Below are 27,401 nucleotides of genomic sequence, written 5' to 3' on the forward strand. Positions count from 1 at the left end.
CTTAATTTATTACAAAATTGTTAAAGAGTCTATTCTTTTAATATTTCATATGTGAAATGAAAATAAAAATGAATAAAACTAAAGTAAAGTATTTTTCCAAACGGTTTTTAAAACATAAAATGTTTCTTATATTTTCAATAGCTAATATATTATTAATAACAAAAAGATATTAATATATGGTTTGTCCACGGTCGATCTAATAGTGACTCGGTAAATTGTCTGGTTCAGTGTTCGGATTGGGTTTCAAACATTGGTTGAAAGCGTCAAAGAAGTAAGGTGAAAAGTCAACGTGTCACATCCTATAAACTCATCGTCTAAACGATCTTCTTATCTGCTAGGATTTATAAATATCACTATCCTTTATTAAATCTCTACTTAATTTTGGAAATGTTAAAATTAAGGTCAAATCTTATATAATTAGTCTTAGCCAAAGATATGATTCCACGCTTCTCTTTCCCATCTTTATATAAATAAAATCACCACTATCCTCATCTCCAATACAGAACAGGAACAAAAAACGTAAGAGAGCATTAACAAAACCCCTTTTGTAAAAATTTGATTTGGATATATGGGGTTGTTGCACAAGCTGTGGGATGAAACGGTGGCCGGTCCTGCGCCCGAAAATGGTCTGAAGAAGTTGAGAAATCGCAATTCTGCTACAAAGAATAGTAACCAGAAGTTTATGGTGAATCCTGGTCGTGTCCCGGATTCTCCTGTCGGATCAAGCACCCCGGGTTCTCCTTTGACTCGTAAGTTACCTTTGTATTGTTTCGGTTGACCTTTTACGGCAGTACTAAGAACAATTTATAAAGCTTGCAAAAAAAAGGCTGAGGCGATATTAGCTTGAAAAATATTGATTTGTATATTAACTATTCTCATATTCAATTTTGTATGCAGCTGGAACACCAAGTGAAACTGAAACACATGCTACAAGTCTTAATGCTTGCGATTGGTTTGATCTCCATCTCTTTTTATTCTCATATGATCCTCTCTCTTTTTTTTGTTACTGTTATAGCTTAAATGTTTAAAAGGTACTATCCTTAATATTGCAGGATTGTGCTAAACGCATTGGACCGTTGAAAGAGACCATTCTACGAATGTATAAGTAAACGATCAAACACCTACTTTTTTTTGTCACGAACCAAACACCTACTTAATCGAATTTATATGCAGTGACCATATTGTTAAAAAATGTATGCATGTAAATAGCAGTCTCATGTCGCTTTTTAGAATTTATGTTTTGTCTTTTGCATGTAAATAGTAGTGACCAAGATGGATTGTTCTTTGGAAACATGGGTTCTCTAATATGAAATGTCCCCTTAATTACTGTTGGCAATAAAAGAAGAACATATTTATGATGTACATGCGAATCAGTTTCCTCTTCTTATTCTCATTCACTTTCATTTTGATATTGGACAAGAATCGGATATCCTGATTTTTGAAGGTATTCGTGATCCGAACTGCTTTGTCCGAATAATCAATTATTTGATTTGGTTCGATCCGTAGCCATATGTATACATTATTTGGTGTCCCAAATATTTGTTTTTTTAAAAAAAAATTAGCCGGATATCCGATTCAATCTGTAAAAATAAATTAGAATCTAAAATAATAATATTTTATCACAAAAATAAAAGGTAATTTACTTTTTTTTTTAATTATAATGAGTAATATAATGAATTTAGTAAATGATGTCAAAAAATTTAGTAAATAAAAGTACTGTAAAATTATATAAAATATATCATTTATATAAATTATATCATTTATATAATATATATATATAATTCTTTAAATATATCTATATATATGCATATAACAGATCATATCGGATATCCGTTCTTAAAAATATTATTATTTGTGATTTATTTTGTTTCTTATTGATATTGCATATTAATATTTGTATTTTTTTTGTAGAGTTAATGATATCTGGATTTTTCGGTTCTAATCGAAACGGATAATGAATCGAATCACTTTATGAATATTTTGTTCAGTTCTACTTCTATTATGACTGTGTGTAAGAGGAAAGACAGACTCGCAAATAAAATCTAGAGCATACTTAATATGACTTGTACGCAAGACCAGCACTGGTTAGCAAATAGTATGTTTCTATTCCAAATGTGATATATTAATTTAGAAACTCGTGTCATCATGGCCGCGAGGGATAATATATTAATTTAAAATCCCCTACACTATATATATACCATCACTTTTTTTCTGTTCAACTTGATATGCTGACAATGGGAGCAAGCAAAGAAGAAGATCAACAAAGAATCATGCATTGATTTCAAAGAAGCGCTTTAGATTCAAGTCTCTCTCTCTCTCTCCCCTTACCATATTGTAACATAGAGTTTACAAACATTCTTAGTGTTAGTGGGCCGTCAAGTTTACCGGTGACGGAACCTTACACGTCAGCTCCCCGTATCGTTATTCCACGTGTCGCCCCCGAACGAACAAGATCATTATCCATGGCCGACGACGACGACGACCAGATCCGATCTCACTCCGATTCACCCGATCCTTCTTCTTCTTCTCCGCCGCCGCCAGGAAAATTCACGGTAACGGTGGCTTCCCCAGCTCCGCCGCGTCAGAAAGATCCCGACGCGTCGCCTCTTGCGCTGCTTCCGATCAAATCCAGCGGCGGCGGAGGGAGGGAGGATTGCTGGAGCGAGAGAGCTACGGGCGTTCTGATCGATGCGTGGGGGAAGATTCACTTGGAGCTGAGCAGAGGGAACCTGAAACAGAAGCACTGGGAAGAGGTGGCGGAGACGGTGAGAAGGAAGGCGGAGGATAACGGTAAGACTCCCAAGACGGATGTACAGTGCAAGAACAGGATGGATACGGTCAAGAAGAAGTATAAGCAAGAGAAGTTAACACGTGGCCGTAGCAGCAGCTGGGTGTTCTTTGATAAGCTTGACCGTTTGATTGGTTCAACGGCCAAGATCTCATCTCCACCTCCTCCTAGAGGGTTGCTTAAGATTCCTATGGGGAAAAGTTGGAATCTTTACCATCGGCAAGGTGAGGCTGAAACGCCGCGTTTTGGGGATAAGGCTAGGGTTAAAGCTGCTTCGAAGAGTTGGTTTGATTCAGATTCGGAGTCTGAAGCAACTATGTCAGAGGACTCTGGAGATCGTTTACCGCCTCCTCCTCTGTCGAAGAGGAAGCAAGGAGGAGGAAACACGTGGAGGGAGGTGAGTAGTGCCATCATGAGATTTGGTGAAGCTTACGAGCAAATAGAGAATGCGAAGCTGCGACAGGTGGCTGAGATGGAGAAAGAGAGGTTGAGGTTCTTCAAGGAGGTGGAGATGCAGAGGATGCAGTTCTTTGTGAAGATTCAGTTTGAGTTGTCGCAGCTTAAGCAGCAAAGGGAGGAGAATGGGAAACAATAGTAATAACATGAATGCGATTGTCAACAATAGCAACAACGATGTTAGGAACTAGTAGAGTTTAGTGATTTCAGTTCGTATTTTAGATTTGAGTTTTGAAAATTGTTCAAAAGAAGAAACTTTATTTTTAGGATTTATGAGTGTATTAATATTTTACCATTTTTTTGTTGAAAAGAAAATTAGATTTGAGTTTAATTTGCTTTTCCGACAAGCTGTGACCGAACGGTATAATTTGAGGGGGAATAAAATTATAAAACCATTAAACGGTCTAATTTTTCCATATCGGCACGTTTTAAACCCTCCATATTGATAACCTGGTTGATAGAAGCCTCCTTCAACCAAACCAAGCTTATAGCATTTCTTCACAATCATCATCACATAGAAGCTACTTGTAAGTCAAAAGAACATATATGAATATGATGCATATAAGCACAGATGATTCATCTTTTACTTGATCGTTGATTGACAATTAGTTCTTGAGAAGTACCGAGCCTCCCAGGTCTAATATGAATCCCAGTGTAACCCTTAGTTGCTCTCTGTGCACCGTGTTTGAGGATTCCGACTCTCATAGTTGAGCACTTCAGCAATTTGACGGAAAGCAAACACTCTAGACAGCTTAGAGGGTTCACATGATCCAATGTTACACGCTACACAAGAAAAGGACTAATAGTAACTGTTGTCGTTTTGTGTTACCGACAGCCACGTCAGTGCTTTTTCTGTTTCAATTTACTCGGAGACTTGAAAAAGTAGCTTTGATCTCTCAAGTTCTGCTTCTACATCATCTGGAATTTGTTTGCTGGATCATCCTTCAGACACATGTGAGTACTTCTAAAGTCAGCTCTCTTTACATCATATATACTTCTTCTTTTTTGAGCAAGACATCATATATACTTTATATGAACATTCTTTAATGATCGCAACCAAAGTATATCTATTTCTTTTAGTTTCTTGTAATTTAAAGATTTAAGATAGACGAATCAAACATGGTCGGATCTGATATTTCGGGAGCTATAAACATTTTTAAGAACTTTAATAAAAAAATATCATAATTTCGGGAGTCTATAATGTAAAAAATTTGGAGGCCAAAACTAATGTTTCATAGGACTCATCCGGCTTTGGTAATGGATCATTGGTTTAGGCATAGTTCTTGTCTCGTTAAAGATCAAATAAAATGATGGCAATAAGGCCTCTTCAAGAATGGTAATTCTGTTTAGTCTTGTTGGATCATTTGTGAGAGTGTTCTTTCCTTTGATATGATACTCTACATAGATGGATCAAATCGTTAACGTGAATGAGTTTCAAGAGCTGGCCAAAAGGGCTCTCCCCAAGATGTATTATGATTTCTATAGCGGAGGAGCAGAGGATCAACACACTCTCAAGGAAAATGTGGAAGCTTTCACTAGAATCATGTAACACATATCAATATGACAATATATCTTTTTTGGTTTCGTTGGCCCCGTTTTTACCTGTGTGCTCATGTGCTTTGATGTTCAGGTTCCGTCCTCGGGTTCTCGTTGATGTGAGCAAGATAGATATGTCTACCAGAATCTTAGGTTACCCAATCTCAGCTCCAATCATGATTGCTCCAACAGCAATGCATATGTTGGCTCATCCACAAGGTCTCTCTTTACTTTTTATTGGTACATGCAGCTGTTATATATGGAAACTTATTTTTATTTGTCTTTTATGTTAGGAGAAACCGCCACTGCAAAAGCTGCAGCTGCGTGTAACACTATCATGGTACTAAAGTGTTTACTGGAACACATGTTATTGCATTCTGTTTTGGGTCTTAAGGTGATGACTATACTTCTTTTTTTGTGGTTGTGTGAGTTTCAGATAGTATCATACATGGCGTCATGCACTATTGAGGAAGTTGCTTCCAGTTGTAACGCTGTTCGGTTTCTTCAAATATATGTAACTGCACAATCTAGACATTTTCATCTGCTTTTGTTTATTCTTTAGGCCTTGGTTCTTAGTTCGCTCTGATATATCTTTAATAGGTGTACAAGAGACGCGATGTAACTGCTCAGATGGTGAAAAGAGCTGAGAAAGCTGGATTCAAGGCCATTGTTCTGACTGTTGATGTTCCTAAATTTGGCAGAAGGGAAGCAGATATAAAGAACAAGTAACATTCTCCATTACAACTTTTCTTATCCTGTATATCTAACAAATAACATTCCTTCCTTTTCAACTTAGAAGTCGTTTAAATATTCAATTGTCTTTATTTGACTATTAAAAATTCTATTGCATTTAAGATTTTTGAAAAAAAACTTAATTATGGGTAAAAAGAATAAATTAATAGAAAAATTGTATCGAAATCATCAAATGATACTTATTTTGTAATGACAAGTACTACTTAGAATGACGACAAAGGTAGTACTAGTTTTTTTTGTTGAATGATTCAATGCTTCTGTTCTGTAGAATGGTATGCCCACAGCTGAGGAACTTCGAAGGTTTAATTTCAACGGAAGTCCTACCTGTGAGTAGAGCTTGAAGTTAAGGTTCATGTTAAGTAAAACCATAACATGTTGTTGACTTGATAACTTTTTTTCTCAGAGTGAAGGTTCAGGGGTTGAAGCCTTAGCCTCTAGTACATTTGATGCTTCCTTAACTTGGAAGGTAATAATCTTTGTGAGTTCATTATGTTCGTGACCTTGAATACTCCCATGACAATGGTAGAACATTCCTTATAATGTTTGCATTGGAAAACTTTAGGACATCGAATGGTTAAGGTCTATTACAAAGTTGCCAATTATGGTTAAGGGGATACTCACCCGTGAAGACGGTAAGGTTCTTGTGTCATACTCTGATCTATATATAACTATATAGCTTGTATCATATTATGATATTTTTGATGATATGTTCAGCTCTTAGGGCTATTGAAGCTGGTGTAGATGGAATAGTTGTATCAAACCATGGGGCCCGCCAGCTTGACTATTCACCAGCTACTATAACTGTTTTAGAAGAGGTAAAAAACCCATCAAAGCTTTTGCGTAAGACCAAACTTATTCTTCTTTATGAACACAATGGTCTTCTTTTTGAAACTGCAGATTGTTCATGTTGTTGGAGGGAGGGTACCGGTTTTGCTTGATGGAGGTGTGAGACGAGGAACAGATGTTTTCAAAGCGTTGGCACTAGGAGCACAAGCTGTTCTTGTAAGCTTTTAAATGCTGAGGATTTGGACATTTGGCACATATCTTTCTGGTTGTTTTATGTTGATGTAATGACGCAATTTGGTTGGGTTATGCAGATAGGGAGGCCTGTAGTCTATGGGCTTGCAGCTAAAGGTGAAGATGGAGTGAGAAAAGTGATTGACATGTTGAAAAATGAGCTGGAGTTAACTATGGCTCTTTCTGGTTGTCCCACCATTGATGACATAACCAGAAACAATGTTAGGACTGAGAGTGAGAGACTTAAATCTATGCTCTGATCCTCAAAGACATTTGTGGAAAGTGATTGGTCTTTGTGTTGTTTCTATGAACACCTATGAGAGAAGGATTTTCAGAAAGATTGTATCACGTTGTATACAGTTTCATAAGTGAAATTCTCTGGTCTGAAACGAAAACACAGCTACGGCGCCATTTCCACGACCAAAGTAGATTACTAAGATTAATACGCAGAAGATTAATACGCACGAACTGAATGCTCTGATACCAGTTTTAGAGTTTTACATGGAAGCATGTAATAATGAACACAAATATTAGCCTAATTTAGTGATCATTATGAGTTCGTATGCACGAATCGGGCAGAATCCACAGACGAAAATCTACCACTTATTACCATCAAAACTTGTGTTTCTTCTATTCCAAATGTGATTAGATAAACAAGTGTGTCATCATGGCTGAGAGGGATAAATATATATATACTAAATTAAAATCTCCTACACTATATATACATACAATCACTATTCATTTTGAACTTGATGCTGAGAATGGGAGGCAGGTATATGATTAAAGAAGAAGAAGAAGAATCATGCATTGATTTTAAAGAAGTGCTTTAAATTAGAGTTAAGAAACTCATAGCGTTTAGTGGGGCTGCAAGTTTACCGGTGACTGAAACCTTTATCCAATCACATCCTTACACGTCAGACTCCCCGTATCGTTATTCCACGTGTCCCCCCCCCTTCTCACCGACGCCGTCTCCTTTTCCGTTAACTCCCCCCCGAACAAAGATCATTATGCTACAAACCCTAACCCTATCTCCTTCTCACGATGGCCGACGACGAAGACCAGATCCGATCTCAATCCGACTCACCCGATCCGTCTTCTTCTTCGCCGCCGCCGTCGGGAAAAGTCACGGTTACGGTGGCTTTCCCAGGTCCGCCTCAAAAAACTCCCGACGCGTCGCCTCTTGCGCTGCTTCCGATCAAATCCAGCGGCGGCGGAGGGAGGGAGGATTGCTGGAGCGAGAAGGCTACAGGCGTTCTGATCGACGCGTGGGGGGAGATTCACTTGGAGCTGAGCAGAGGGAACCTGAAACAGAAGCACTGGGAGAAGGTGGCGGAGACGGTGAGAAGCAAGGAGGAGGATAACGGTAAGACTCCCAAGACGGATGTGCAGTGCAAGAACAGGATCGATACGGTTAAGAAGAAGTATAAGCAAGAGAAGTTACGAAGTGGACGGAGCAGCTGGGTGTTCTTCGATAAGCTTGACCGTTTGATTGGTTCAACGGCCAAGATCTCACCTGCACCTCCTCCTAGTGGACTAGGAGGAGGAGGAGGGTTGCATAATATTCCCATGGGTATTCCCATGGGCAGAGGTTTGAATCTTTACCATCAGCAAGGTAAGGCTGAAACGCCGCGTTTTGGAGGTACTGCTAGTGAGTCTAAGCGGTGGCCTTTGAGGAGGAAGAGGAATGTGTCTGATTCACATTCTGAGGACTCTGGTGGGGACGACAGTCTACCACCTCCTCCTCCTCCTCTTCCTCTGTCGAAGAGAGGAAACAAGTGGAGGGAGGTGAGTAGTGCCATCATGAGATTTGGTGAAGCTTACGAGCAAATAGAGAATGCGAAGCTGCAGCAGGTGGTTGAGATGGAGAAAGAGAGGTTGAGGTTCTTAAAAGAGTTGGAGTCGCAGAGGAGGCACTTCTTTGTGAAGTTTCAGTTTGAGTTGTCGCAGCAAAGGGAGGAGAATGGGAAACACTAGTAATAATAACAAAGACAACTTCAATGATAACTAGAGTTTTAGTGGTTTCAGGTCGTAATCTACATATTTTATTAGAATTTGAGCTTTGAAATTGTTAGAAAAGAAGATACCTTCTTCATGAGTGTATTAATATTTTACCAAATCTTTTCTTCTTTTGTTTGCCAATTGTTGATACTTTTCCATCTCTTGGTGTCACTGTGTACATACACTACTCTCGCTCTGCGTCGATAAACACTCTAGACGGCTTAGAGGATTCGCATGATCCAAATCTTACAAAAGTTGCATAAGAAAAAGGACTAATCAGTAGTAGCTGTTTGTCGTTTTGCGTCACCGATAGCACACGGAACGATAGTGTTTTTTTTTTCTTTCTATTTCACTTTACTTTTGAGAGACTTTAAAGATTATATTTGACCTTCTTGGTTTACAAGTTCTATTTCTGCATCTGGGATTTGCTTTCTGGATCATCGTTCAGACACATGTGAGTACTTCTAGTTCTAGAGTTAGCTCTGCTTATGACAACAACCCTTTAGTGATCACAGTCAATATACATATCTGTTTCTTGTAATTTCAAGATAGATGGAATCAAGTTTGGTGATGGATAATTGGTTTAAGCATGATCCTTTGTCTCTTAAAGAATGATAATTCTGTGACTCTCAGTGTTCTTTCTTCTAATATGATATATTCTATATATAGATATGGATCAAATCGTTAACGTGAATGAGTTTCAAGAGCTAGCCAAACGAGCTCTCCCCAAGATGTACTATGATTTTTATAGTGGAGGAGCAGAAGATCAACATACTCTCAAGGAAAACGTGGAAGCTTTCACTAGAATCATGTAACAAATCCATATCAGTATCCTTTTTGCTTTAGTAAGTGACACTACAACACCTTGGGACTCCCCTTCTTTTATCTGTGTGCTATGTGGTGTGCTTTGGTGTTCAGGTTCCGTCCTCGGGTTCTCGTTGATGTGAGCAAGATAGATATGTCTACCAGAATCTTAGGTTACCCTATCTCAGCTCCAATCATGATTGCTCCAACAGCAATGCATATGTTGGCTCATCCACAAGGTCTCTGTTTACTCTATGTTGGTACATGCAGCTGTTTTATTTGGAAGCTGATCTTTATTTGTCTATTATGTTAGGAGAAACCGCCACTGCGAAGGCTGCAGCTACGTGTAACACCATCATGGTACTAAAGTGTTTAGTGGAATACATGTTATTGCATTCTGGTTTTGGGTTTTAAGGTGATGATTATACTTCTTTTTTTTTGGGTTGTGAGTTTTCAGATAGTATCATACATGGCTTCATGCACTATTGAGGAAGTTGCTTCCAGTTGTAATGCTATCCGGTTTCTTCAAATATATGTAACTACACAATCTTGATTTTCATATGCTTACATTATCATTAGGCCTAGGTTCTTATTTCGCTATGATGTGTATCTTTGATAGGTGTACAAGAGACGCGATGTAACTGCTCAGATAGTGAAAAGAGCTGAGAAAGCTGGATTCAAGGCCATTGTTCTGACTGTTGATGTTCCTAAACTTGGCAGAAGGGAGGCAGATATAAAGAACAAGTTATTGTTTAGCCTATCTAACAAAAAAAAGTAGATTGTTAAATGATGTTTCAATCTTTTTTTGTTCTGTAGAATGGTATCCCCACAGCTGAGGAACTTTGAAGGATTATTTTCAACCGAAGTCATACCTGTGAGTAGAAGCTTCAAGTTAAGGTTCATGTAAAGTGAAAACATAACATGTTGTTGACGTGATAACTTTTTTTTTCCTCAGAGTGAAGGTTCAGGTGTTGAAGCCTTCGCTTCTAGTACATTTGATGCTTCTTTAAACTGGAAGGTATAATCTTTGTGAGTTGATTCCCATGATAATGTGAGTGCATTCTTTATAATGTTTGCACTGCAAAATTTTAGGATATTGAATGGTTAAGATCTATTACAAAGTTGCCAATTATGGTCAAAGGGATACTTACCCGTGAAGACGGTAAGGTTCTTGTCCCATGCTCTGATATTTATAGCTTGTAGCATAAATAATAAAGATATATTTTATTATATTTTCAGCTGTTAAGGCTATTGAAGCTGGTGTAGATGGAATAGTTGTATCAAACCATGGGGCCCGCCAGCTTGACTATTCACCAGCTACTATAACTGTTTTAGAAGAGGTAAAAAACCCATCAAAGCTTTTGCGTAAGAGCAAACTTATTCTTCTTTATGAACACACTGGTCTTCTTTTTGAAACTGCAGATTGTTCTTGTTGTTGGAGGGAGGGTGCCGGTTTTGCTTGATGGAGGTGTGAGACGAGGAACAGATGTTTTCAAAGCGTTGGCACTAGGAGCACAAGCTGTTCTTGTAAGCTTTAAATGTTGGGCATCTTTCAGGTTGTTTTATGTTGATGTAGTGACCTATTTGGTTTGATTATGCAGATAGGGAGGCCTGTAGTGTATGGACTTGCAGCCAAAGGTGAAGATGGAGTGAGAAAAGTGATAGAGATGTTGAAGAATGAGTTGGAGTTAACTATGGCTCTTTCTGGTTGTCCAACCATTGATGACATCACGAGAAACCATGTTAGGACTGAGAGTGATAGACTTAAATCTATGCTCTGATCCTCAAAAGACATTTGTGGAAAGTGAGTACTATGCGTGGACTTTGTGTGATGTTTTTGTAGTTTATATGAACGCCTATGAGAGAAGGATTTTCAGAAAGATTATCACATTGTATACAGTTTCATAAGTGAAAGCTCTGGTTGTGAAAAGAAAACAGAGCTATGGCGTCAGGGTAATAAGATGAAACAATATCAAGATGATGAAAGTTCCTCCTGGAGCTCCAACTGGGACAGACGATACTCTCTCTCAAACAACATAAACTCCTGCATTTTGTATTGCATCAGATGGGTTGTCAGATTCTAAGAATAACCAATTTGCAAACTGATCGAGCATTACTAACCTGTAACTGTTGCTGACTGAATAATGAGATAAAACCAGTTTCATCAGAAGCCACGAGCTCAATCAGCTCATCGTGATCTTCAGGTGGATTTCCTGACTCCATTAGACAAACAGATACCTGCAAGTATGTCGCGTTTAGTGAGAGGGCAAATTCATCAAATCAAGAATATGCCAGTAGGTTTATGTTCAGTGTTCTATAGTTCTCACTTATGTGTGCAAATAAAACGTGAAAATTATCTGTAGGAGGCTAGTTGCAAATAAGAGGCTTTACCTGCATAGATCGAAGAACTAGCTCTGGGAGACAGCATCTCCTACAGAGACCACGGAGAATATAAGTTGCAGGTGTTTCAAGCGAGCCTTCTTTGCTTGAATACCAAGCGTCTAGGCGTGATATATCCATTGTAACACCTGCCTGGAACCGGGTAAGCTCACCTGCAGTCATATTTTAAGTTTTGTTTATATTATTGTAGTTTCGTCTCGAATGAAACATCTCCAAGTTTATATGGAGTAAGCCACAGTGAAGGCGAGATATGTTCCATAGACATCCCAACCTTTAAAAGCAGCTGCCGCAACTGAACTTAAAATACCCCCGTCATTTGCATTATGTGGCCCAAGTCCATCACCCTCAGTTGCTAAACACCGAAGCACAACCTCGATGCAGTAGCTGTCCCTCGATGAAATCGATACATTTACCTACAGCAAAGATCAAGGTAAATAATACATAGCAGGACCATGCACACTTATATATAGGGTGAGGCAAAACAAGAATAACGGTAAAAAAAAGAACTGATGCAACAAGACGTTGGATGAAGGGGATACCATTAACTGACGGTCTAAAACAACTTCCTCTGTGACAGAAGCGTAAAGCGCACTCATCAATGCCGCACAAACAGTGGCATCTGGGCGCAAACATTCACCAGAAGGCAAACAGAGCATCGCAGTTGCATGCAACTCAAGGAACATATTTTCTTCTGATTCGAATACATCGTCTTCGAGAAATGTCAACCAAGGATTGTCTTTTCCTAAACATAATGAGGTTCAAAGCTATCACATTTAGAAGGATTCTCAACCAATGTAAAACTGCTCTTCTTGCATACAAGTCAACGATATATATAAAGTTTGGCGTCACTTACTGAGGAGCAGTGACAAAGAAGAATCCAAAGTCTCTTTGGCTGCTACTACAGCTTTTTGATTTTCCTCTTCTGACAGTTCAGTGACTTCAGCATTCTCTAATTGGAATTTGAGCCAGTTGCGATATTTTGCGTCACAGGAATAATACTCATTCTATTAAAAAACAAAGTGATACGTAGTTAGACACTTAACGTTTAAATCAAAGGAATAACTAAAAGTAAAAAATGCAAAGTGAAGCATACCCAGTCTTGGAACTCCTGCAAATTCTCGGAAACATAATCCTCGAGTGTATCTGGATTCTCTGAGAGTTGCTTCAGAGGTTCAGCAAGAAAACTAAGAAGCGTGTGTGCACCCACCGGAGTTGCAGGCACCCTCCACATGGCGATCAAAGCAAACTCTCGGAAAAGTATGTTGCTGAAGGGATGTAAAAATCACCACGAAACAGAGGCATGAGTAAAGAAATCTGAATTGGTGGCAATGGCAGACTCTTTGCATATTAACATTATTTCTCCATAAATAAATTGAGAAATTGGATAACAGAGTTGCGAATTATCCGATATGTGTCAGTTAGTCAGTGTGTATTGCACGTACCTGTGCATCAAAGATCGCAGGAGCAATTTGGAAGTAACATCCTTGACATCCTTTATAGTAGATGGAGGTGTAAAACAGAGCCACTGAATGGCTATGGCTTTTTGAAGACTCTGTTGACGATGCTGCTCTGCAACATCAACGGAGGGATCATATTTTGCAAGTTTGATTTCCCGGGATCTTGACAAAACCCTGTAAATGTTCCATAAAGTTGCATTTTCTTAGCTTACTAGAGTAAAATGTAACTCGCAGTTACCATATAATCAATCACGAAGCGGACCATTTGATTACCTGTCAACTATTTCCTCAAAATTTCCTTGTGAGTCATCCACGTGAGAGAATGGCAAGTATTCCATAGCGGAAAGGAAGATTTTGAACTTCACATGTACGCTATTGTTCAGGGCAGAAGGAAACAAATGTCAAATAATTTACTTTATGCCCTACACAAATATGCAACAGCCAACCGTGCTCGTCCGCATACATAATAAATGTTTTGTTGAGAGAACCACACAATGCAATATATAAAACTCTCTTCCGATAATTATCATCCAGCATCTAATAGTTAGAAATTACCTGCTATGCATCCTTAGCTCCATCATGTGTACAAAAAGTTCGATGCAGCGATGACGAGCAAGCTGAGACGCATATATTCCTACTAGTTCTTCATGTTGTTTTGAAAATAGAAACATCGAATACCTGGCAGCATTTCAACACATCATTAGAAATCCAATTGAGCGTAATATGCAATGTATCATGAATTAAGGAACTCTGTCACTGCAGAGGAACCAACTCGAAGTGACTCACATATGAAGAATAAGATCACCAACATTACTGAGCTTCTCCCTGTCCTTGATTTCATCGGCAAGCATATACCTAAGAACAAGCACCACGTGAGCACCGAACTTTATCATATGAGGATCGCCATGGGGCCTGCCAGATGAATAAAACATTTTGTGTTAAATAAAAAATATAGCTATAGGTAAACACTATTGATTACGTAAACACGTAGTGCTAACGAAAAAAAAAAAACTATATCCAAAATCTTTTAATACAAGTGAAACTATCTAGGTAAAAACTATTGACTACCTAAAGTTGCTTTGATCATCTTCTAAGGGCGCGATCCATGACCATATTATATCAAGAAGATGCGAGATATTCCCCGACATAAGGGTCATCTGCAAAAGAAAGTATTAGGGATGAAAACATATGGTTCTTATAGCGTGATGGAAATATATTTGGCATCTACGATACCTGAATTTGCCGGTGCTGCTCTTTGCATCCCCTGACAACAGCATCGTGTACCATTTCCCTACGCCAGGAAAAAAACAATACATTGGGCTGGAACTATTTACGGGGAGAACAAAAATAAATATCTCAATAGTTGCATTGCATACCCTGAATGGAGTTTCTGAAGAAGAGCAGGAAGGTCACGGGGTTGCTGGTTTAGAACGTGGAGCGGCCAATCTTCTGGCCCAAGTGAAGCCAGACGACCATTTTGCATAGTTTCAGGGCTTTCATCAAGACAACTTCTAAACTTTTCTGTCAAGCCTGGCTTCGATTGGGCGAGCTCTAGATCAACTTGAACATCAAGCCATGATTTTGCCATCGCCCAGCAAGCTGACTGCAGAAAAATCACCATTGAAATGAGATTAAGACAATGTGAATGAACGCACTACATAGACTAAGCTACAAAGTATGTCAGTAACTATAGCAGTTTCCAATTTTTTTTCAAAGATTTTACAGAGGAAGGACAAATATGAGAACAGGTATAGCAATATGGCATATTGATGCAAATGTTTCTACAAATCCTGAAAGTAGGAGTCAAAGTGCGGCTTGGAAAACTAGCTAGGATTTTATGTTTTACTATCAACGATCACATATCCATCTATAAACAGGGGCCAAGTTTCTCATGAATGATAATTCACGTCAACATTGACACACATGCAGGACCTAAACTATAATGCTGAGAGATATGCCATAACAACCAAGAAAAAAAATGTACAAATATGTAAGTTACAAAACAATTGCAGCCAAGGAAGCAGTGTTGAAATATGCTCAACAAAAATCAGGTTACACAAGTGTGCATGTTTTACCTCCCAATCAGTACAAATTGGCAAGATGCGGTTCAGGTTGCTGCACTGGTTTGCAAAAACAGCAACTTCATGTTTGCCGCCATCCTGCTCTGCAATTTTCTTCAGAAACAAAGATAAAAAACAATGTTAATTTTCTATGAAGTGGAAAGAAGAACTAAATTCATTAAGAGAGTAAAAAACCTATCAGGAAATTGCATTACCTCTGATGCACAGTACGAAGCCCATTTCCAAAGACGCAGTTGATTGCCAAAGCCACTTTCCAGTTCAATAGCCTGGAGAGTCCTATTTTTCCCATTCTTTACCAGTGCGTCAACAGACGGAAACATGTCCATTCCAGAAAAAGGGCATAGAGTTGCAGCTCTCCATGGCTGCCGGAGTATAAATTTAAAACGACATTATAGCTACACACCTTTGTAATATAATTACCCTACGAGAATTAATATACCTTGTAAATATTACCTGCCCAGCGGACCTGCAGAGATCACATGCCTCCTCTATTCTTCCAGCCCTTAACAAAATCCAAACATCCTCAAGAAGAGATTCATCTTGTTTCTGACACAGAAAATTTGTAAATATTAATTTTGTTCAACAGGAAAAATAAGAACGAATACGACTTCACAGTATATAGACATCCATACAGAGGCTCTACCATACAAAAGAAGCACTCACAATTACTATGTTATACGCCCTAGAACTGAGAAGATGATTAAATGATTAAATATTAGTTATGAAACAAAAATGGTGGCAACTCTGAGTCAACTTCTTTCAAGTTTCAACCCTATTTATCCACAATCATTGCTTTCTGGGTAGTCCTACCAACATTTTTTTAATGTATACCGTGTATTGTTAAATGAACAAATACAATCAAAGGTAAAACTTGACCATCAGCACTAAACGAACCGAACTTCAACCATAGCTGAATAGAGACTTACTTTGTCATCAGGAAGAAGACGAGCATGTTCACGAGTTGGGGCATCAAAATCCAAATGGCGTACAGTGTCAGCGGCAGAGCCAGCTTTCTTGAGGTATCTTTGTGTATGATGCCACACTCCAGCGTTAGGAAGATAAGTACCCACATGAGATCCCCGCACCTGAGGCCATAAATAGATCGTTGTGACTAAATTTTAATCGAGTGTTAGCCAGCTCTATCAGTTTGAGGGTTCATCACGCAATTATTTACATAGGGTGAACAAAGCTCTAGGAAACAATACCAACACCAATATATGACAAGTAGGAAACACAAACACCAGACCTGACTCTGATTTCAGAAGCAATTATGTTGTGGAGGTGTTCTCTAGGAATTCCTCAGATTCCATTCGTATACAACCAAATCAAGCATTTCTCTAGGTGGAGCAAAGTCTACTAGAAAGAAAAGTTGTGTTCAACTTCTGTTTCTTATAAGTTATAACAGTGATGAAAGTTGCAGGATTACACTGAAAGCTCTACCTAGCGAAAATGGTCACATCAACCAATCAAGTAGCATGCCAAAGTGACATTGATAAAGTAATACAGTGAAAAAGAATATGGAAGAGCCACCTTTCTTTCCAAATCAAGTGATTTTGAAGCTAGATCTTCCAGCCACAGGACAATCCGAAGGCATAGCTGAGCTGTATGGTCGTTTACAACAAACTGACAAGCCTCCAAATGAGATGTTGATGGGGACTGCCGACATTAAACAAAGTCACATAAGTCCATTCGTAAGATTTACTAAATAGAAATGATTTCATTTGGAAAAGGAATAAGAAAAAAAATGCATTACCGTAATCAATTCCTGCGGAACTTCTTCCGTAGCTGCAAGAACAAAGACGTATCATCAATAATACCAATCTCTAGGTAAACATGACAGCTTTAACAGACGCCACTTATCAAATTGACACAATGCCTACCTAATTCCAAAACGCCTAAAACACTATTTAGATGGAGCTGAGTTTCCTAACCTTTTCCATATAGGTTCCATAAAAGTGACCAGGAGGCAGCCTCGCCAAGCAAAAGCTGAGCCTTCTGTCTCATAAGTTTATCCTCCACAACCCGATGTCTTATATCTGATCCATACCTGTAGAGAAACACGACGCAGTTGTTTGACTAAGAAAGATAACGTTGAAGAAGTTTGACGGTTTAGGTCTCATCATACCTAATCGACTGTGAAACATCCCTGCATGAATCCTCAAGTCTCAATATTAGATCAGGAATTGGCATCAGTCCTGCAGAACCAACACGCCATAATAAATAACAATAAGTGATAACCAGACATACCTCTAGCAACTAAGTAAATGAAACCTTGAAGACTGACAATGCAAAACACACAACAAACATACTTAACAAGAAGACTGACACAAACCTTGAAGAGCAGAATCAAATAAAGAAGCAAACAGAGCAAAGGTCGTATCCCCACTCTCCGCCAACTCATCATTCTCAACCTTGCAAGCCTTCAGCGACTGACTCTCTACTCTCCGAAACATACCCTCATCTCCACCACTCTCCCTCCTGGAAACAGCAGAGACCGCTTCAGCTTCGTAAAGACCGGTGTGAAAGCTATCAACCTCTTCTTTAATGTTCTCAAGAAGCAAGGCAGTGTTCGTCGGACTATGGATGTGATCCCCATCGTACAGCAACCTATTCTCACTAACATTCAGACTCGAGACTTCCTCATGCGGCGGCGATGTAGAGTGTCTCTTCCTGCAAATGTGAACCGTTTTAAACAAACAATAATCGAAGCTTGTATGCATCAATGCCACCTAGAGGATCGAGAATTAGTTAACCGAATCGAGGGAATGGATAGTCGGAATCTTTACCGGTAGCGACGGAATTGATCTCTGACGCTGAGGACCTCGGGGTCGAAGTAGCTGGGAGAGGTGTCCATATCCATTTCCATCTTCTCCACCAAACGAAACGTGGCGAGGAAGCTTTGAGCGTTTGATTAGGGTTTGTTTGGATTACTCGTCCAGACCCTATAAAAATCCTCCGCCGGCGACAGCACTTACACGGGACAGCCACGCGAGTTAAAACAAAAAAGCAAAGCTGCCAAAACGCAGCGTTTCAACTTTACGAGTCAGTCAAAGGGCATAAGCGTAATTAAATATACGGAAACGGTGAAAGCAAAGCTGCCTAAAACACTGCGTTTCAACTTTAAAGGGCAGTCAAAACTGAAAAGGCACAACTGTAAATAAACAGATTAATTAGCCAATATTTTTTTTTTTTTGTGAGAGAATGTAAAATTTTATTCAAACAAACTTTGTACATCAAGTGCTACTATTTTAAGTTTAAAGGATCAAAAAATGGATCCTATGGGGTTAGAGATCTTGTTGGGTTTCGAACCAAGTGACTAGACCTTCTTCCAAATACTGGTGTCATCTGCCATTGACTGAGAGCAACCTGAGGCTGATCATCTTGTCCACAAATTTGATGAGGCAGCTCGCATGTTGCGGTTGTTCACCATGTCTACGCGAGTTTCCTTCTCTCAATACAAACGTCTGCTTACAAAACAGCTGATCAAAAGCGGGTTTTGTTGGATAATTCCAAGCTTGTGGAAACTTAACATATTATTAGATGTTTAATATGTTAAGATAAACACAATAAGGAAACCTAGAAATAGGAAAAGGAAGTTTCTATTTAGGTTAGGTTTGTGTTTTTCATATCCCACATGTTAAAGGGAATTGTCTTTCATATAAATATAGGTCTAATGGAGAGGTGTTCCATAAGATCTAAGTGAAACATATTGAGAGCTTTAGTTTTGAGTAGTTTCTAAAGCTAATAAGAAAAGTTGTTCTTATAACTCTTTGTGTTTCTAAGAGATTTGAATTGGTATCAGAGCCTCAGGTTGGAGACTCGATCTAAGCTTAAGTTGTAGCTTAAGATCCTGGTGCTTGTGAACAAGAGATCGCGACGGCAAGATGGCTGACGTGACTAGGGCTCCACGCACGAAGGACTTTGGATCTACATCCATCCAATGTCCGATGTTGTCATCGACAAACTACACAGTTTGGTCGATGAGGATGAAGGTTCTACTACGTGTTCATGAAGTGTGGGACACAATCGAACCTGGTTCAGATGATCAAAAGAAGAACGATGTTGCGATAGCTCTTTTGTTTCAATCTGTTCCCGAAACATTGATTCTCCAGGTGGGAGAACAAACCGCATCAAAAGAGATCTGGAACGCCATCAAGTCGCGAAACCTAGGAGCTGATCGTGTAAGGGAGGCGAGACTTCAGACGTTGATGACAGAGTTTGACAGGTTGAAGATGGATGATTCAGATACGGTCGATGACTTCGCGGGGAAGATATCGGGCCTATCATCCAAAGCAACCTCGTTGGGAGAAAACATAGAAGAATCCAAGATGGTCAAGAAGTTCTTGAAGGGTCTTCTAAGACACAAGTATATCCAGATCGTAGCATCACTTGAGCAAGTCCTAGATCTCAACTCGACGGGGTTTAAAGACATAGTTGGAAGGCTTAAGGCATACGAGGAGCGTGTAGGAGAAGAAACTCAGAAAGAAGACCAAGGGAAGCTGATGTTTTCGAACAATGAAGAGCATAATCAGAGGGGCTATGAGAATTCTCGTGGTAGAGGAAGAGGACGGAACGGTAGAGGCAGAGGTCGAGGTAGGTCACACATCCAAAACCGTGCGTCACACACCGAAGATAACAACTCGAAGAAGAATCATTCAAAGCTGATATGTTGGAGATGTGACAAGCCTGGTCACTACGCAACTGTCTGTCCTGAAAAGACAGAGAAGGATCAAGAAACCAACTTAAACGAGACAGAAGAGGCCGATGCACTCTATGTACACGAGGTGGTGTTCTTGAACGAAGATAAGGTGATTCCGAAGAATCTTGATATCGACAAAAGCAATGCAAGTGTCTGGTATTTGGATAATGGAGCGAGCAATCACATGACAGGGAACAAGGAGTTCTTTTCGAGTTTGAATCTCAACACCAAAGGGAAGGTGAAGTTTGGTGATGGATCGTGTGTTGACATTGTAGGAAAGGGTGTGGTTACTTTTGTGTGCAAGACTGGAGAGAAGAAGGCACTCAAGGACATATACTACATACCCGGTCTGAAGCACAATATATTGAGTCTTGGGTAAGCAACAGAGAATGGATGTGAGGTTAACATGAAAGATGTCTACTTAACGCTCACAGATTCGCATGGAAGGTTGCTAGTTCATGTGACAAGATCTCCAAACCGTCTCTACAAGACCCCTATGGAGATAAGCTACCCGGAATGTTTACATGTCAGGGACGATGATGCTACATGGAGGTGGCATGCTCGACAAGGACATATATGTTATGGAGTGATGAACAACATGGTAAGGAAGGAGATGGTCGTAAGAATGCAGAGTGTAACACACGAAGAAGGCGTGTGTGACGCATGTCTCGCAGAGAAGCAAACGAGACACCCATTCCCGAGTGTAACACACAAAGAAGAAGTGTGTCACATGTCTCGCAGGGAAGCAAACCATAGACACATTCCCGACTAAGGCCATGGTTTGTACATCAAAGCCATTAGGATTATTGCTTGGAGATTTGTGTGGAATAAATGCACCGCCAACGTCAGCAGATAATCGTGAGGCATTCTATCGGTTCAAAAGATTTCACACCGATAGAGGAGAAGAGTTTGCCTCAGCTATGTTCAATCTAGGTTGCACCGATAGAGGAGGAGAGGTTGCCTCAGATGTGTTCAATCTAGGATGCACCGATAGAGGAGGAGAGATTGCCTCAGATGAGTTCAACCTATCTTGTGAAGAAGATTGGGTTGAAGCTATGGAAGACGAGTTGGAGTCTATCACAAGAAACAAGATATGGGAGCTTGTAGATAGACCGAATGGTTCTGTGATGAAAGGAGAAGAGGATCGAGTTTGTGTGTTACACAAGACGCTGCATGTGTCACGCCAGGCACCCAGAGCATGGAGTGTGAAACTTGATCAGGTTCTCAAGGAGAAGAGATTTGAGAAGTGCACGAAGGAACCATCAGTGTACTGCAAAACTCAAGGAGGAGACGTCTTGATCATAGCCATCTACGTTGATGATCTATTTGTGACAGGAACTTCGCTTAAGATGATTAGGCAATTCAAGGAGGAGATGTCTAAGAAGTTCGAGATGTCAGATCTAGGTATGCTAACGTACTACCTTGGCATAGAGGTGATTCAAGGAGCAGACGAAATCAGAATAAAGCAAGAGAGGTATGCTCAAGAAATCCTGTGTGACACAAAGATGGAAGTGTGTAACACGACTCACGTAGGAGTGTGTAACACGACTCACGAAGGAGTGTGTAACACGACTCACATAGGAGTGTGTAACACGACTCACGGAGGAGTGTGTGACACAATGGTGGAAGCGTGTGACACAACACACGTACCAATAGAGTCAAGGTTCTCAAAGGATGAAGATGAACCAGAGATAAATCTGTTGGGTGTTGAGCAGAAAGCCGACATCCTTATCAGAGCTCACGTACGCAAGATGGCGGATGTGACCAGAGTTATCATCACAGTGAGCTTCTGCCACAAGACTCATCGCAACTTAAGTGAAGAGGTCATGAGAAGGTTCTACAAGAACTGGGCCGATTCTAAGAAGAAGCGGTACAGAAGCAAGGAGAGCATCTGGTCTAACCTTGAGAAAGATGTGAATCCAATGGGTGGATTCGCACACCATGGTATGGTGGAGGATGATTACTTGATGATTGAGTTCAAGCAAATGAGGAGCTTAATCGGAGTTCAAGAAATTGATCTCCTTAATTCAAGTTGGAATTAAGGGGGTGAATGTTGGATAATTCCAAGCTTGTGGAAACTTAACATATTATTAGATGTTTAATATGTTAAGATAAACACAATAAGGAAACCTAGAAATAGGAAAAGGAAGTTTCTATTTAGGTTAGGTTTGTGTTTTCCATATCTCATATGTTAAAAGGGAATTGTCTTTCATATAAATATAGGTCTAATGGAGAGGTGTTCCATAAGATCTAAGTGAAACATATTGAGAGCTTTAGTTTTGAGTAGTTTCTAAAGCTAATAAGAAAAGTTATTCTTATAACGCTTTGTGTTTCTAAGAGATTTGAGGTTTAAGCTAGTTGTTTTATCTTCAAAGATGGCGCCATGGCGGTGACGATTATCATAATAGTTTCAAAATCTTTTCACTACGTTCTTATCCGCAGGTAATTTTGATTACAAAAAGATAATACAGATTAATGTCCTGGACCGTACTCAAGATTGTGGATTTACACCAGGCAAGGGTGGATAAGTTGCCTGACATCGAAGCAATTTTCTTTTAACCAGAGTCCTGATTGATCAAAAAATACCAATATTTTTACCATGAAGATCCCACAATGGGACACGTCTCCTCAATTCTTTGGCTCCATTTTGCTGTTGTGTGTGTAGTTTTGTTATAGCCAATGATCTATGAAGTATCAACAATGGTGTTTGTTTGCAAGTGTTAGCCAAAAAGATCACACAGCTTTTCTAAAGAGAAGTCTTAGGTCTTCTTGTCAAACCCATTCAAAGTTTAGTAAAAAGGTAATATATAGATCAGAAGATTTTTATTCTGTCGTATTCTTCCAAAATGAAAAAAATGAGACCTACTACCTCAGTCCCCAAAATCAACATATCTCCTCCATCCACACACCAAAAAATGCTCCTCATAAAACTTGCGAGGGCCAGAGCAGAGCATCAAGCCAAAAAAATGAATAGGGGATACAATCCAGGCTTAGTCAAAGTCAAGAAACTCCATTCTCTTCCTCATTGTTCCTCTTAGTTCACTCGCTTCCCTCTCCACCTTTTGAGCCTACACCATAGTACCCCCAGAACCAAATCATCAGGAAACATAAGGGACAAACAATTTTTAACTCTTATGTTGTGGTGCCTTTACCCTTTTAATCTCTGTCTCTGAGACGCGAATCATATGTGGAGGAAGCTCCTCTCTCTCAGTGTCCTAAACACATATCATAAGACCAAAATCAATGAACTAAAACATACGAAAGTGAGATAACAGGAAAAAAAAAATATAAACAAGGAGAAGGCTTACAAGGTCACCAATGAGAACAACATTCTCTCCACGGATAACATAGAGGCCTAAAGGAATGTCGCAGTATTGCTCACCAACTATTACCCTCTCGCACGCACCTTCTAAAACCGCATTGGCTGTGTTTTTCAAATCATGCTTTTAATCTCCCTCTCCGACTACTAACACTATTTATAAATGCAGGAGAAATCAAAAATATAAAAGTGAATAATACCGAATTGATCAAAGGAACGGAGCGTTCCCATTAGCTTTCTACCATCTCTAAGGAGCACAAGTATCTTTCCTACATCATCATCAGCAGTGGCCAACATTCATAAGTGACTGATGCACATTGATTTACATTTTAAAAGCAAACAACTCCACATAAGACTGAGAATAAACCCACATTCCCAAAAATCTACAAAACGAAGATTGTGACAGCAATGCCATCAAATTTTGATATCGTGAATGGTAAAATCTAAGCAACAATAATCAAAATTTTGACGATTCAAATATCTCACAAACAATAAGCGTCTCTTTAGAGATCTTACAAGACCAAAAGTGACAAACTTGGAATAAGCCGGCATAAAGTTACTAACTAGTTAACAATAAGAAGTCAAAATCAAAGACAAAAGACACTGAACTGTCTGCAAGATTAAGCTCTCATATACAATTAGAGCTACCATGCCATATCCTTGAGTACTATCTGTACATACATACAATTCAACGAATGTGTAAACAAGAGAGGAAGAGAGATGGATTACTATCAAGGTAGCTGGCGAGTGAAGTTGAAAGATATATATCTTCAGGACCAGCCCAAGACATCGTCACTGACTCTACCCGAACAGAGGAGTAGCACTTAGAAGAAGCGATAATAAAAATGTTTTCAGATTCCAGATTAGGAAAAAAAAAGGATTGGCTAATTGAACGCGTTCAGAAGGCGGAAAGAAAAGAAAAATCTAGGTTAGGGTTTTGAGTGGACCAAAGGGTTCAGTGTAAGGAAACGATAACAAGGTTGAGACTTTCTACTCCAGATTGAAACGCGGACGCGCGTTTGTCAGAAAAAAATAAACTTCATATATTAGAGCATCTCCAAAAGAAACTCTATAACTCTAAATATAGAGTTTTTTGCTCTCCAAAAAGAAACTTCAAAACTTCAAATTTGAAGTTTTGAAGAGTGAAACTCTAAATATAGAGTTTCACTTTTCAAAACTTCAAATTTGAAGTTTCATCTTTTTATTTGCATTTTGGTCCTTACAATTATACATCATATTTATAATTCTTAAATATTTTTTTGTTTATTGTTTTAATCCTTAAAACTTTTATATCTCATAAATATTTCAAATTTGTTTTATAAATTTAAGTTTTACACATGAAATTAAATAAAAAGATTTTGAAACAAGATTTATAATATTTTAAAACTAGAATTAAACAACAAGAATATTATTAAAAAACATGATAAAAACTTATTAAAAAGACACATGAAGACATAATTATTACTCAAATTTAAATATTATAACAACACTAATAGTCTGGTAAATTTGCTCCGGAACCTCCCAAATCTCCAAAATATTGTCTAAACAAATTTTGTGTAACCGAAGATGATTGTTGTTGTTGCTTTTGTCGCATTTTTCGTATGATTCTTTCTTGTTCAGATCGAATGTATTCACGAATATTAACATCATCGATAGAAGCTAAGTGTTTTAGCAATATTTTATTTTCCTATTTTACTTCTTTAAAAGCTAACTTTTTTGCTTCATTTTGCAGTCGTAATTCAATCATCTCATGACATTTTTTCCTGCTTGTTGTACTTTCGTTTAAAAGATCAAGGATTTTTTCGTTTGATGATATCAAACTATCAACAGCCTTATTATGAGGATATTCGATTTCAAAAAATTTGGCTCGTAATCTACAACTAAAAAATAAAGAGAATCATTTCTTACTTCGAAATGCACTAGTTGATCATATATGGGAGCATTATAGAAATAATTTTATGGAATAATGTAGTATTTGCTTACAGTTTAATATTTAATTATGTACTTTTATTTATAATTTTATATTTTAGTGTAAGATTTTTTTAATTAATATTTCTGTAATATTTATATATGTGTACTAGTTATTTATAGAAATTTTATGAATTTATATCAGCTATGACAAATATAAGGACCATAGTGTAAAATATAAATAATTTTGAAGTTAGGTTTGAAGTTTTACTTTTGGAGAAGAACACATTAAAACTTCAAATATAGAGTTTTAGAAACTTCAAAATAGAGTTTCTTTTTGGAGATGCTCTTAAAAAGGGAAATTTGGCGTCATGTACATAAACCAGAAAATATTAAGTCTTTACACATAGAAGTGTTTGGCTATGATATGTTTTATATTATTTTGAAAAGAGACAAAAAAATCTTTAGTTGCGCGTGAAAAGAAATGAGATGAAGTTCATCTCTTATTATACAAAACTGACGGAATCGATTCTGAACAATAGTTGAAAAAGTTATATCTGAGAGAAATAGTTTTAGTTTTGGAGACTCTTCGCATAAATAGAAGAATCAATTTTATGAATATATAAACATTGAAGGTTCTCAACACTGCGATAACTGAAAACCCAGTCAATGAATATGGTAAGTTCGGTACGATTGAATATAATTAGAGGGTTGAGAAATAGTTTCGTTGACAGATCTTTAAACAGATAAAGAATCAAGCGATTGATTGAATTGGAGAAGATGAACAGTAAATTTGTGACATGTTCTATTCTATTTTATAATTAGTAAAGCATGATATAATTTTATTCTGTCTGTGTAAATTGTTTCTCGTTGTCCATCTCCTTATTATTTTTCTTTACTATTACACGAGCTCCTTGTCTTGTGTTCCATTAATGTCGCCAATCATTGTTTCATCACCTCCTCCTACCGTCTCTTCTTCTCCTCCAACTTTTATGGCTATTTTATCTCCTACTTCATCAACTCTAACGACACTTCCATCAACCCTATGCTAATGGTATATCCTTCTAGACTCCATGATTATTCTTCTTCACTATTTCAACAAATTTATTTTCGATCACTACATTGCAAATGGATTTTTTTTTTGAGAGAACTATTCTATTAGCGACATATAAAATAGATTTGTATCACAATATGTATTATTTTGTTGCTCTTTCACTTGTAGCACTGCCACCACCATCATTACCAGTTGTTTCATCACCACTGGTCTCCTCTTCCACCACCATCACCAGCCGTTATCTCCTCATCTCTCCCACCGTCTCTTCTTTTCCTCCACCTCTCGTTTTTCTCCCGGAACTCAGTGCGATACGCCAACTTGATCGATACACCATCCTCACAGTTGTGCGCCTCCCTTGGCGTCGCAAGACATGTGCCTTTGAAGTATTCTCCAGCTTTAATCAGGACGTACTCACGCAATGAGTGATTTTGTGTCGTTTATTTCATCTTACATGAGTCTTATGCACTCACCAATGGTGTTTCTTTTAATTTTCCATGCATATTGTTTATCTTCATCTTGTAAACTTTGTTTCATGTATGCAATTTTGCGACAAAACTAAAATTGTCTCCTAATACGGTTGTTATGTATGTTAACATTCTCAAGCCGTGATACAAACTTTGTCCCTTTGAATTGGTTAAACATTGATGACATACAAAAAAATGAAGGGCTTTTGTATTTGTGTCGAGTATTCTATATTGTATCGTAATCATGTAAAATATAGTCACCAAATGGATGAAACACAACTTCGTAATTAGTTGAATCTTTGGTGGATATTATACTATTTGGTATGCAGTATAGTATCACATATATAGCATTAAAGCGTCAATGTCAAACGCACGCGCCTAGAAAGAGATTTTAGTCAGATTTGTGCACAAATTATCCCATCCGCCGCTTGCTTCTGTAGCATGGCTATATTCTTATTTTTTTTTCTCTTATGAATATACAACAAAATCACCCTATTAAAAATCACTCCTTCCATTTCTAGTTGATATTTTAGAAAATTAGCTCAATATATTTAAAAAGGTGAAATACCATACAAATGGGGGAAAATAGTAATGATGGGAGAAGAAAATTGGAGGGATATAGAGTATAGAGTGCACATAGGTGATATTTGGTGTGTAGGGAGTACAA

General features: G+C 38.4%; 7 protein-coding genes across 11 annotated transcripts; 5 read left to right on the plus strand and 2 right to left on the minus strand.

Moving 5' to 3' along the window:
• The first annotated feature begins 291 nt into the window (after window positions 1–291).
• LOC103842251 (dormancy-associated protein homolog 4) lies at window positions 292–1,362 on the plus strand. The gene is made up of 3 exons (XM_009118879.2): window positions 292–749; window positions 898–952; window positions 1,053–1,362. The coding sequence occupies exons 1-3, from the start codon at window positions 569–571 to the stop codon at window positions 1,078–1,080; spliced, it is 264 nt and encodes an 87-aa protein (XP_009117127.1). The 5' UTR covers window positions 292–568; the 3' UTR covers window positions 1,081–1,362.
• Window positions 1,363–2,129: 767 nt separating this feature from the next.
• LOC117125618 (trihelix transcription factor ASIL2) lies at window positions 2,130–8,675 on the plus strand. Its single transcript, XM_009118921.3, has 2 exons — window positions 2,130–2,436; window positions 7,500–8,675. Exon 2 carries the CDS (start codon window positions 7,592–7,594, stop codon window positions 8,522–8,524), a length of 933 nt encoding a protein of 310 aa, XP_009117169.1. The 5' UTR covers window positions 2,130–2,436; window positions 7,500–7,591; the 3' UTR covers window positions 8,525–8,675.
• On the plus strand, window positions 2,409–3,644 carry LOC103842297 (trihelix transcription factor ASIL2). The gene is given in 2 exon segments (XM_033284989.1): window positions 2,409–3,358; window positions 3,360–3,644. Coding segments are annotated over 2 exon segments (972 nt in total). The 5' UTR covers window positions 2,409–2,462; the 3' UTR covers window positions 3,436–3,644.
• Window positions 4,089–6,947, plus strand: LOC103842270 (peroxisomal (S)-2-hydroxy-acid oxidase GLO4). 3 transcript variants are annotated; one of them, XM_009118897.3, is made up of 12 exons: window positions 4,091–4,198; window positions 4,650–4,789; window positions 4,875–4,999; window positions 5,074–5,120; window positions 5,217–5,294; window positions 5,381–5,505; window positions 5,802–5,859; window positions 5,937–5,999; window positions 6,096–6,165; window positions 6,248–6,348; window positions 6,431–6,535; window positions 6,631–6,947. In XM_009118897.3, the coding sequence occupies exons 2-12, from the start codon at window positions 4,650–4,652 to the stop codon at window positions 6,808–6,810; spliced, it is 1,092 nt and encodes a 363-aa protein (XP_009117145.1). In that variant the 5' UTR covers window positions 4,091–4,198; the 3' UTR covers window positions 6,811–6,947. The 3 variants fall into 3 exon arrangements, with proteins under 3 accessions (XP_033140852.1, XP_009117145.1, XP_033140861.1); XM_033284961.1 differs by having other exon boundaries at window positions 4,089–4,198; window positions 5,074–5,294; XM_033284970.1 differs by having other exon boundaries at window positions 4,093–4,198; window positions 4,646–4,789; window positions 5,074–5,294.
• Window positions 6,872–18,308, minus strand: LOC103842278 (nuclear pore complex protein NUP107). 2 transcript variants are annotated; one of them, XM_033284957.1, is made up of 26 exons: window positions 18,077–18,308; window positions 17,623–17,960; window positions 17,416–17,485; window positions 17,222–17,337; window positions 17,044–17,075; window positions 16,821–16,946; window positions 16,217–16,375; window positions 15,744–15,836; window positions 15,485–15,652; window positions 15,285–15,383; window positions 14,586–14,812; window positions 14,443–14,500; window positions 14,278–14,366; window positions 13,996–14,121; window positions 13,765–13,887; window positions 13,483–13,581; window positions 13,195–13,383; window positions 12,846–13,017; window positions 12,606–12,756; window positions 12,292–12,494; window positions 12,024–12,165; window positions 11,744–11,904; window positions 11,474–11,590; window positions 11,300–11,396; window positions 7,515–7,519; window positions 6,872–6,983 (listed from the first exon to the last, which is right to left on the minus strand). In XM_033284957.1, exons 1-24 carry the CDS (start codon window positions 18,154–18,156, stop codon window positions 11,325–11,327), a joined length of 3,210 nt encoding a protein of 1,069 aa, XP_033140848.1. In that variant the 5' UTR covers window positions 18,157–18,308; the 3' UTR covers window positions 6,872–6,983; window positions 7,515–7,519; window positions 11,300–11,324. The 2 variants fall into 2 exon arrangements, with proteins under 2 accessions (XP_033140848.1, XP_009117153.1); XM_009118905.3 differs by lacking the exons at window positions 6,872–6,983; window positions 7,515–7,519 and having other exon boundaries at window positions 11,202–11,396.
• Window positions 8,749–11,247, plus strand: LOC103842288 (peroxisomal (S)-2-hydroxy-acid oxidase GLO4). 2 transcript variants are annotated; one of them, XM_009118914.3, is made up of 12 exons: window positions 8,749–9,002; window positions 9,218–9,359; window positions 9,467–9,591; window positions 9,666–9,712; window positions 9,810–9,887; window positions 9,972–10,096; window positions 10,169–10,226; window positions 10,308–10,370; window positions 10,445–10,514; window positions 10,592–10,692; window positions 10,775–10,879; window positions 10,954–11,247. In XM_009118914.3, exons 2-12 carry the CDS (start codon window positions 9,220–9,222, stop codon window positions 11,131–11,133), a joined length of 1,092 nt encoding a protein of 363 aa, XP_009117162.1. In that variant the 5' UTR covers window positions 8,749–9,002; window positions 9,218–9,219; the 3' UTR covers window positions 11,134–11,247. The 2 variants fall into 2 exon arrangements, with proteins under 2 accessions (XP_009117162.1, XP_033140872.1); XM_033284981.1 differs by lacking the exons at window positions 8,749–9,002; window positions 9,218–9,359 and having other exon boundaries at window positions 9,445–9,591; window positions 9,803–9,887.
• Window positions 18,309–22,736: 4,428 nt separating the features above from the next.
• Window positions 22,737–24,344, minus strand: LOC103842307 (sm-like protein LSM1B). The gene is made up of 5 exons (XM_009118928.3): window positions 24,038–24,344; window positions 23,509–23,577; window positions 23,298–23,413; window positions 23,142–23,204; window positions 22,737–23,057 (listed from the first exon to the last, which is right to left on the minus strand). The coding sequence occupies exons 1-5, from the start codon at window positions 24,096–24,098 to the stop codon at window positions 22,980–22,982; spliced, it is 387 nt and encodes a 128-aa protein (XP_009117176.1). The 5' UTR covers window positions 24,099–24,344; the 3' UTR covers window positions 22,737–22,979.
• Between the last annotated feature and the right edge of the window lie 3,057 nt (window positions 24,345–27,401).

The sequence above is a fragment of the Brassica rapa genome, chromosome A01 (genome assembly GCF_000309985.2).
Source record: "Brassica rapa cultivar Chiifu-401-42 chromosome A01, CAAS_Brap_v3.01, whole genome shotgun sequence".
Lineage (NCBI taxonomy): Eukaryota > Viridiplantae > Streptophyta > Magnoliopsida > Brassicales > Brassicaceae > Brassica > Brassica rapa.

Excerpts from the sequence above, each read along its gene's own strand:
- LOC103842251 (XM_009118879.2), top strand. The coding sequence starts at position 569 with ATGGGGTTGTTGCACAAGCTGTGGGATGAAACGGTGGCCGGTCCTGCG. Across the intron at positions 750-897 it reads CCCGGGTTCTCCTTTGACTC|CTGGAACACCAAGTGAAACT; the intron begins GTAAGTTACCTT and ends TTTTGTATGCAG. Across the intron at positions 953-1,052 it reads AGTCTTAATGCTTGCGATTG|GATTGTGCTAAACGCATTGG; the intron begins GTTTGATCTCCA and ends TTAATATTGCAG.
- LOC103842288 (XM_009118914.3), top strand. The coding sequence starts at position 9,220 with ATGGATCAAATCGTTAACGTGAATGAGTTTCAAGAGCTAGCCAAACGA. Across the intron at positions 9,713-9,809 it reads CTACGTGTAACACCATCATG|ATAGTATCATACATGGCTTC; the intron begins GTACTAAAGTGT and ends GTGAGTTTTCAG. Across the intron at positions 9,888-9,971 it reads TCCGGTTTCTTCAAATATAT|GTGTACAAGAGACGCGATGT; the intron begins GTAACTACACAA and ends TATCTTTGATAG.
- LOC117125618 (XM_009118921.3), top strand. The coding sequence starts at position 7,592 with ATGGCCGACGACGAAGACCAGATCCGATCTCAATCCGACTCACCCGAT.
- LOC103842278 (XM_033284957.1), bottom strand. The coding sequence starts at position 18,156 with ATGGAAATGGATATGGACACCTCTCCCAGCTACTTCGACCCCGAGGTC. Across the intron at positions 16,376-16,820 it reads CACTTGATTTGGAAAGAAAG|GTGCGGGGATCTCATGTGGG; the intron begins GTGGCTCTTCCA and ends TTATGGCCTCAG. Across the intron at positions 14,813-15,284 it reads CAATTTGTACTGATTGGGAG|TCAGCTTGCTGGGCGATGGC; the intron begins GTAAAACATGCA and ends ATTTTTCTGCAG.
- LOC103842270 (XM_033284961.1), top strand. The coding sequence starts at position 4,650 with ATGGATCAAATCGTTAACGTGAATGAGTTTCAAGAGCTGGCCAAAAGG. Across the intron at positions 5,295-5,380 it reads TTCGGTTTCTTCAAATATAT|GTGTACAAGAGACGCGATGT; the intron begins GTAACTGCACAA and ends TATCTTTAATAG. Across the intron at positions 5,860-5,936 it reads TTTCAACGGAAGTCCTACCT|AGTGAAGGTTCAGGGGTTGA; the intron begins GTGAGTAGAGCT and ends TTTTTTTCTCAG.
- LOC103842307 (XM_009118928.3), bottom strand. The coding sequence starts at position 24,098 with ATGTCTTGGGCTGGTCCTGAAGATATATATCTTTCAACTTCACTCGCC. Across the intron at positions 23,578-24,037 it reads ACTCGCCAGCTACCTTGATA|GAAAGATACTTGTGCTCCTT; the intron begins GTAATCCATCTC and ends ATGATGATGTAG. Across the intron at positions 23,414-23,508 it reads CCGTTCCTTTGATCAATTCG|CCAATGCGGTTTTAGAAGGT; the intron begins GTATTATTCACT and ends TGAAAAACACAG.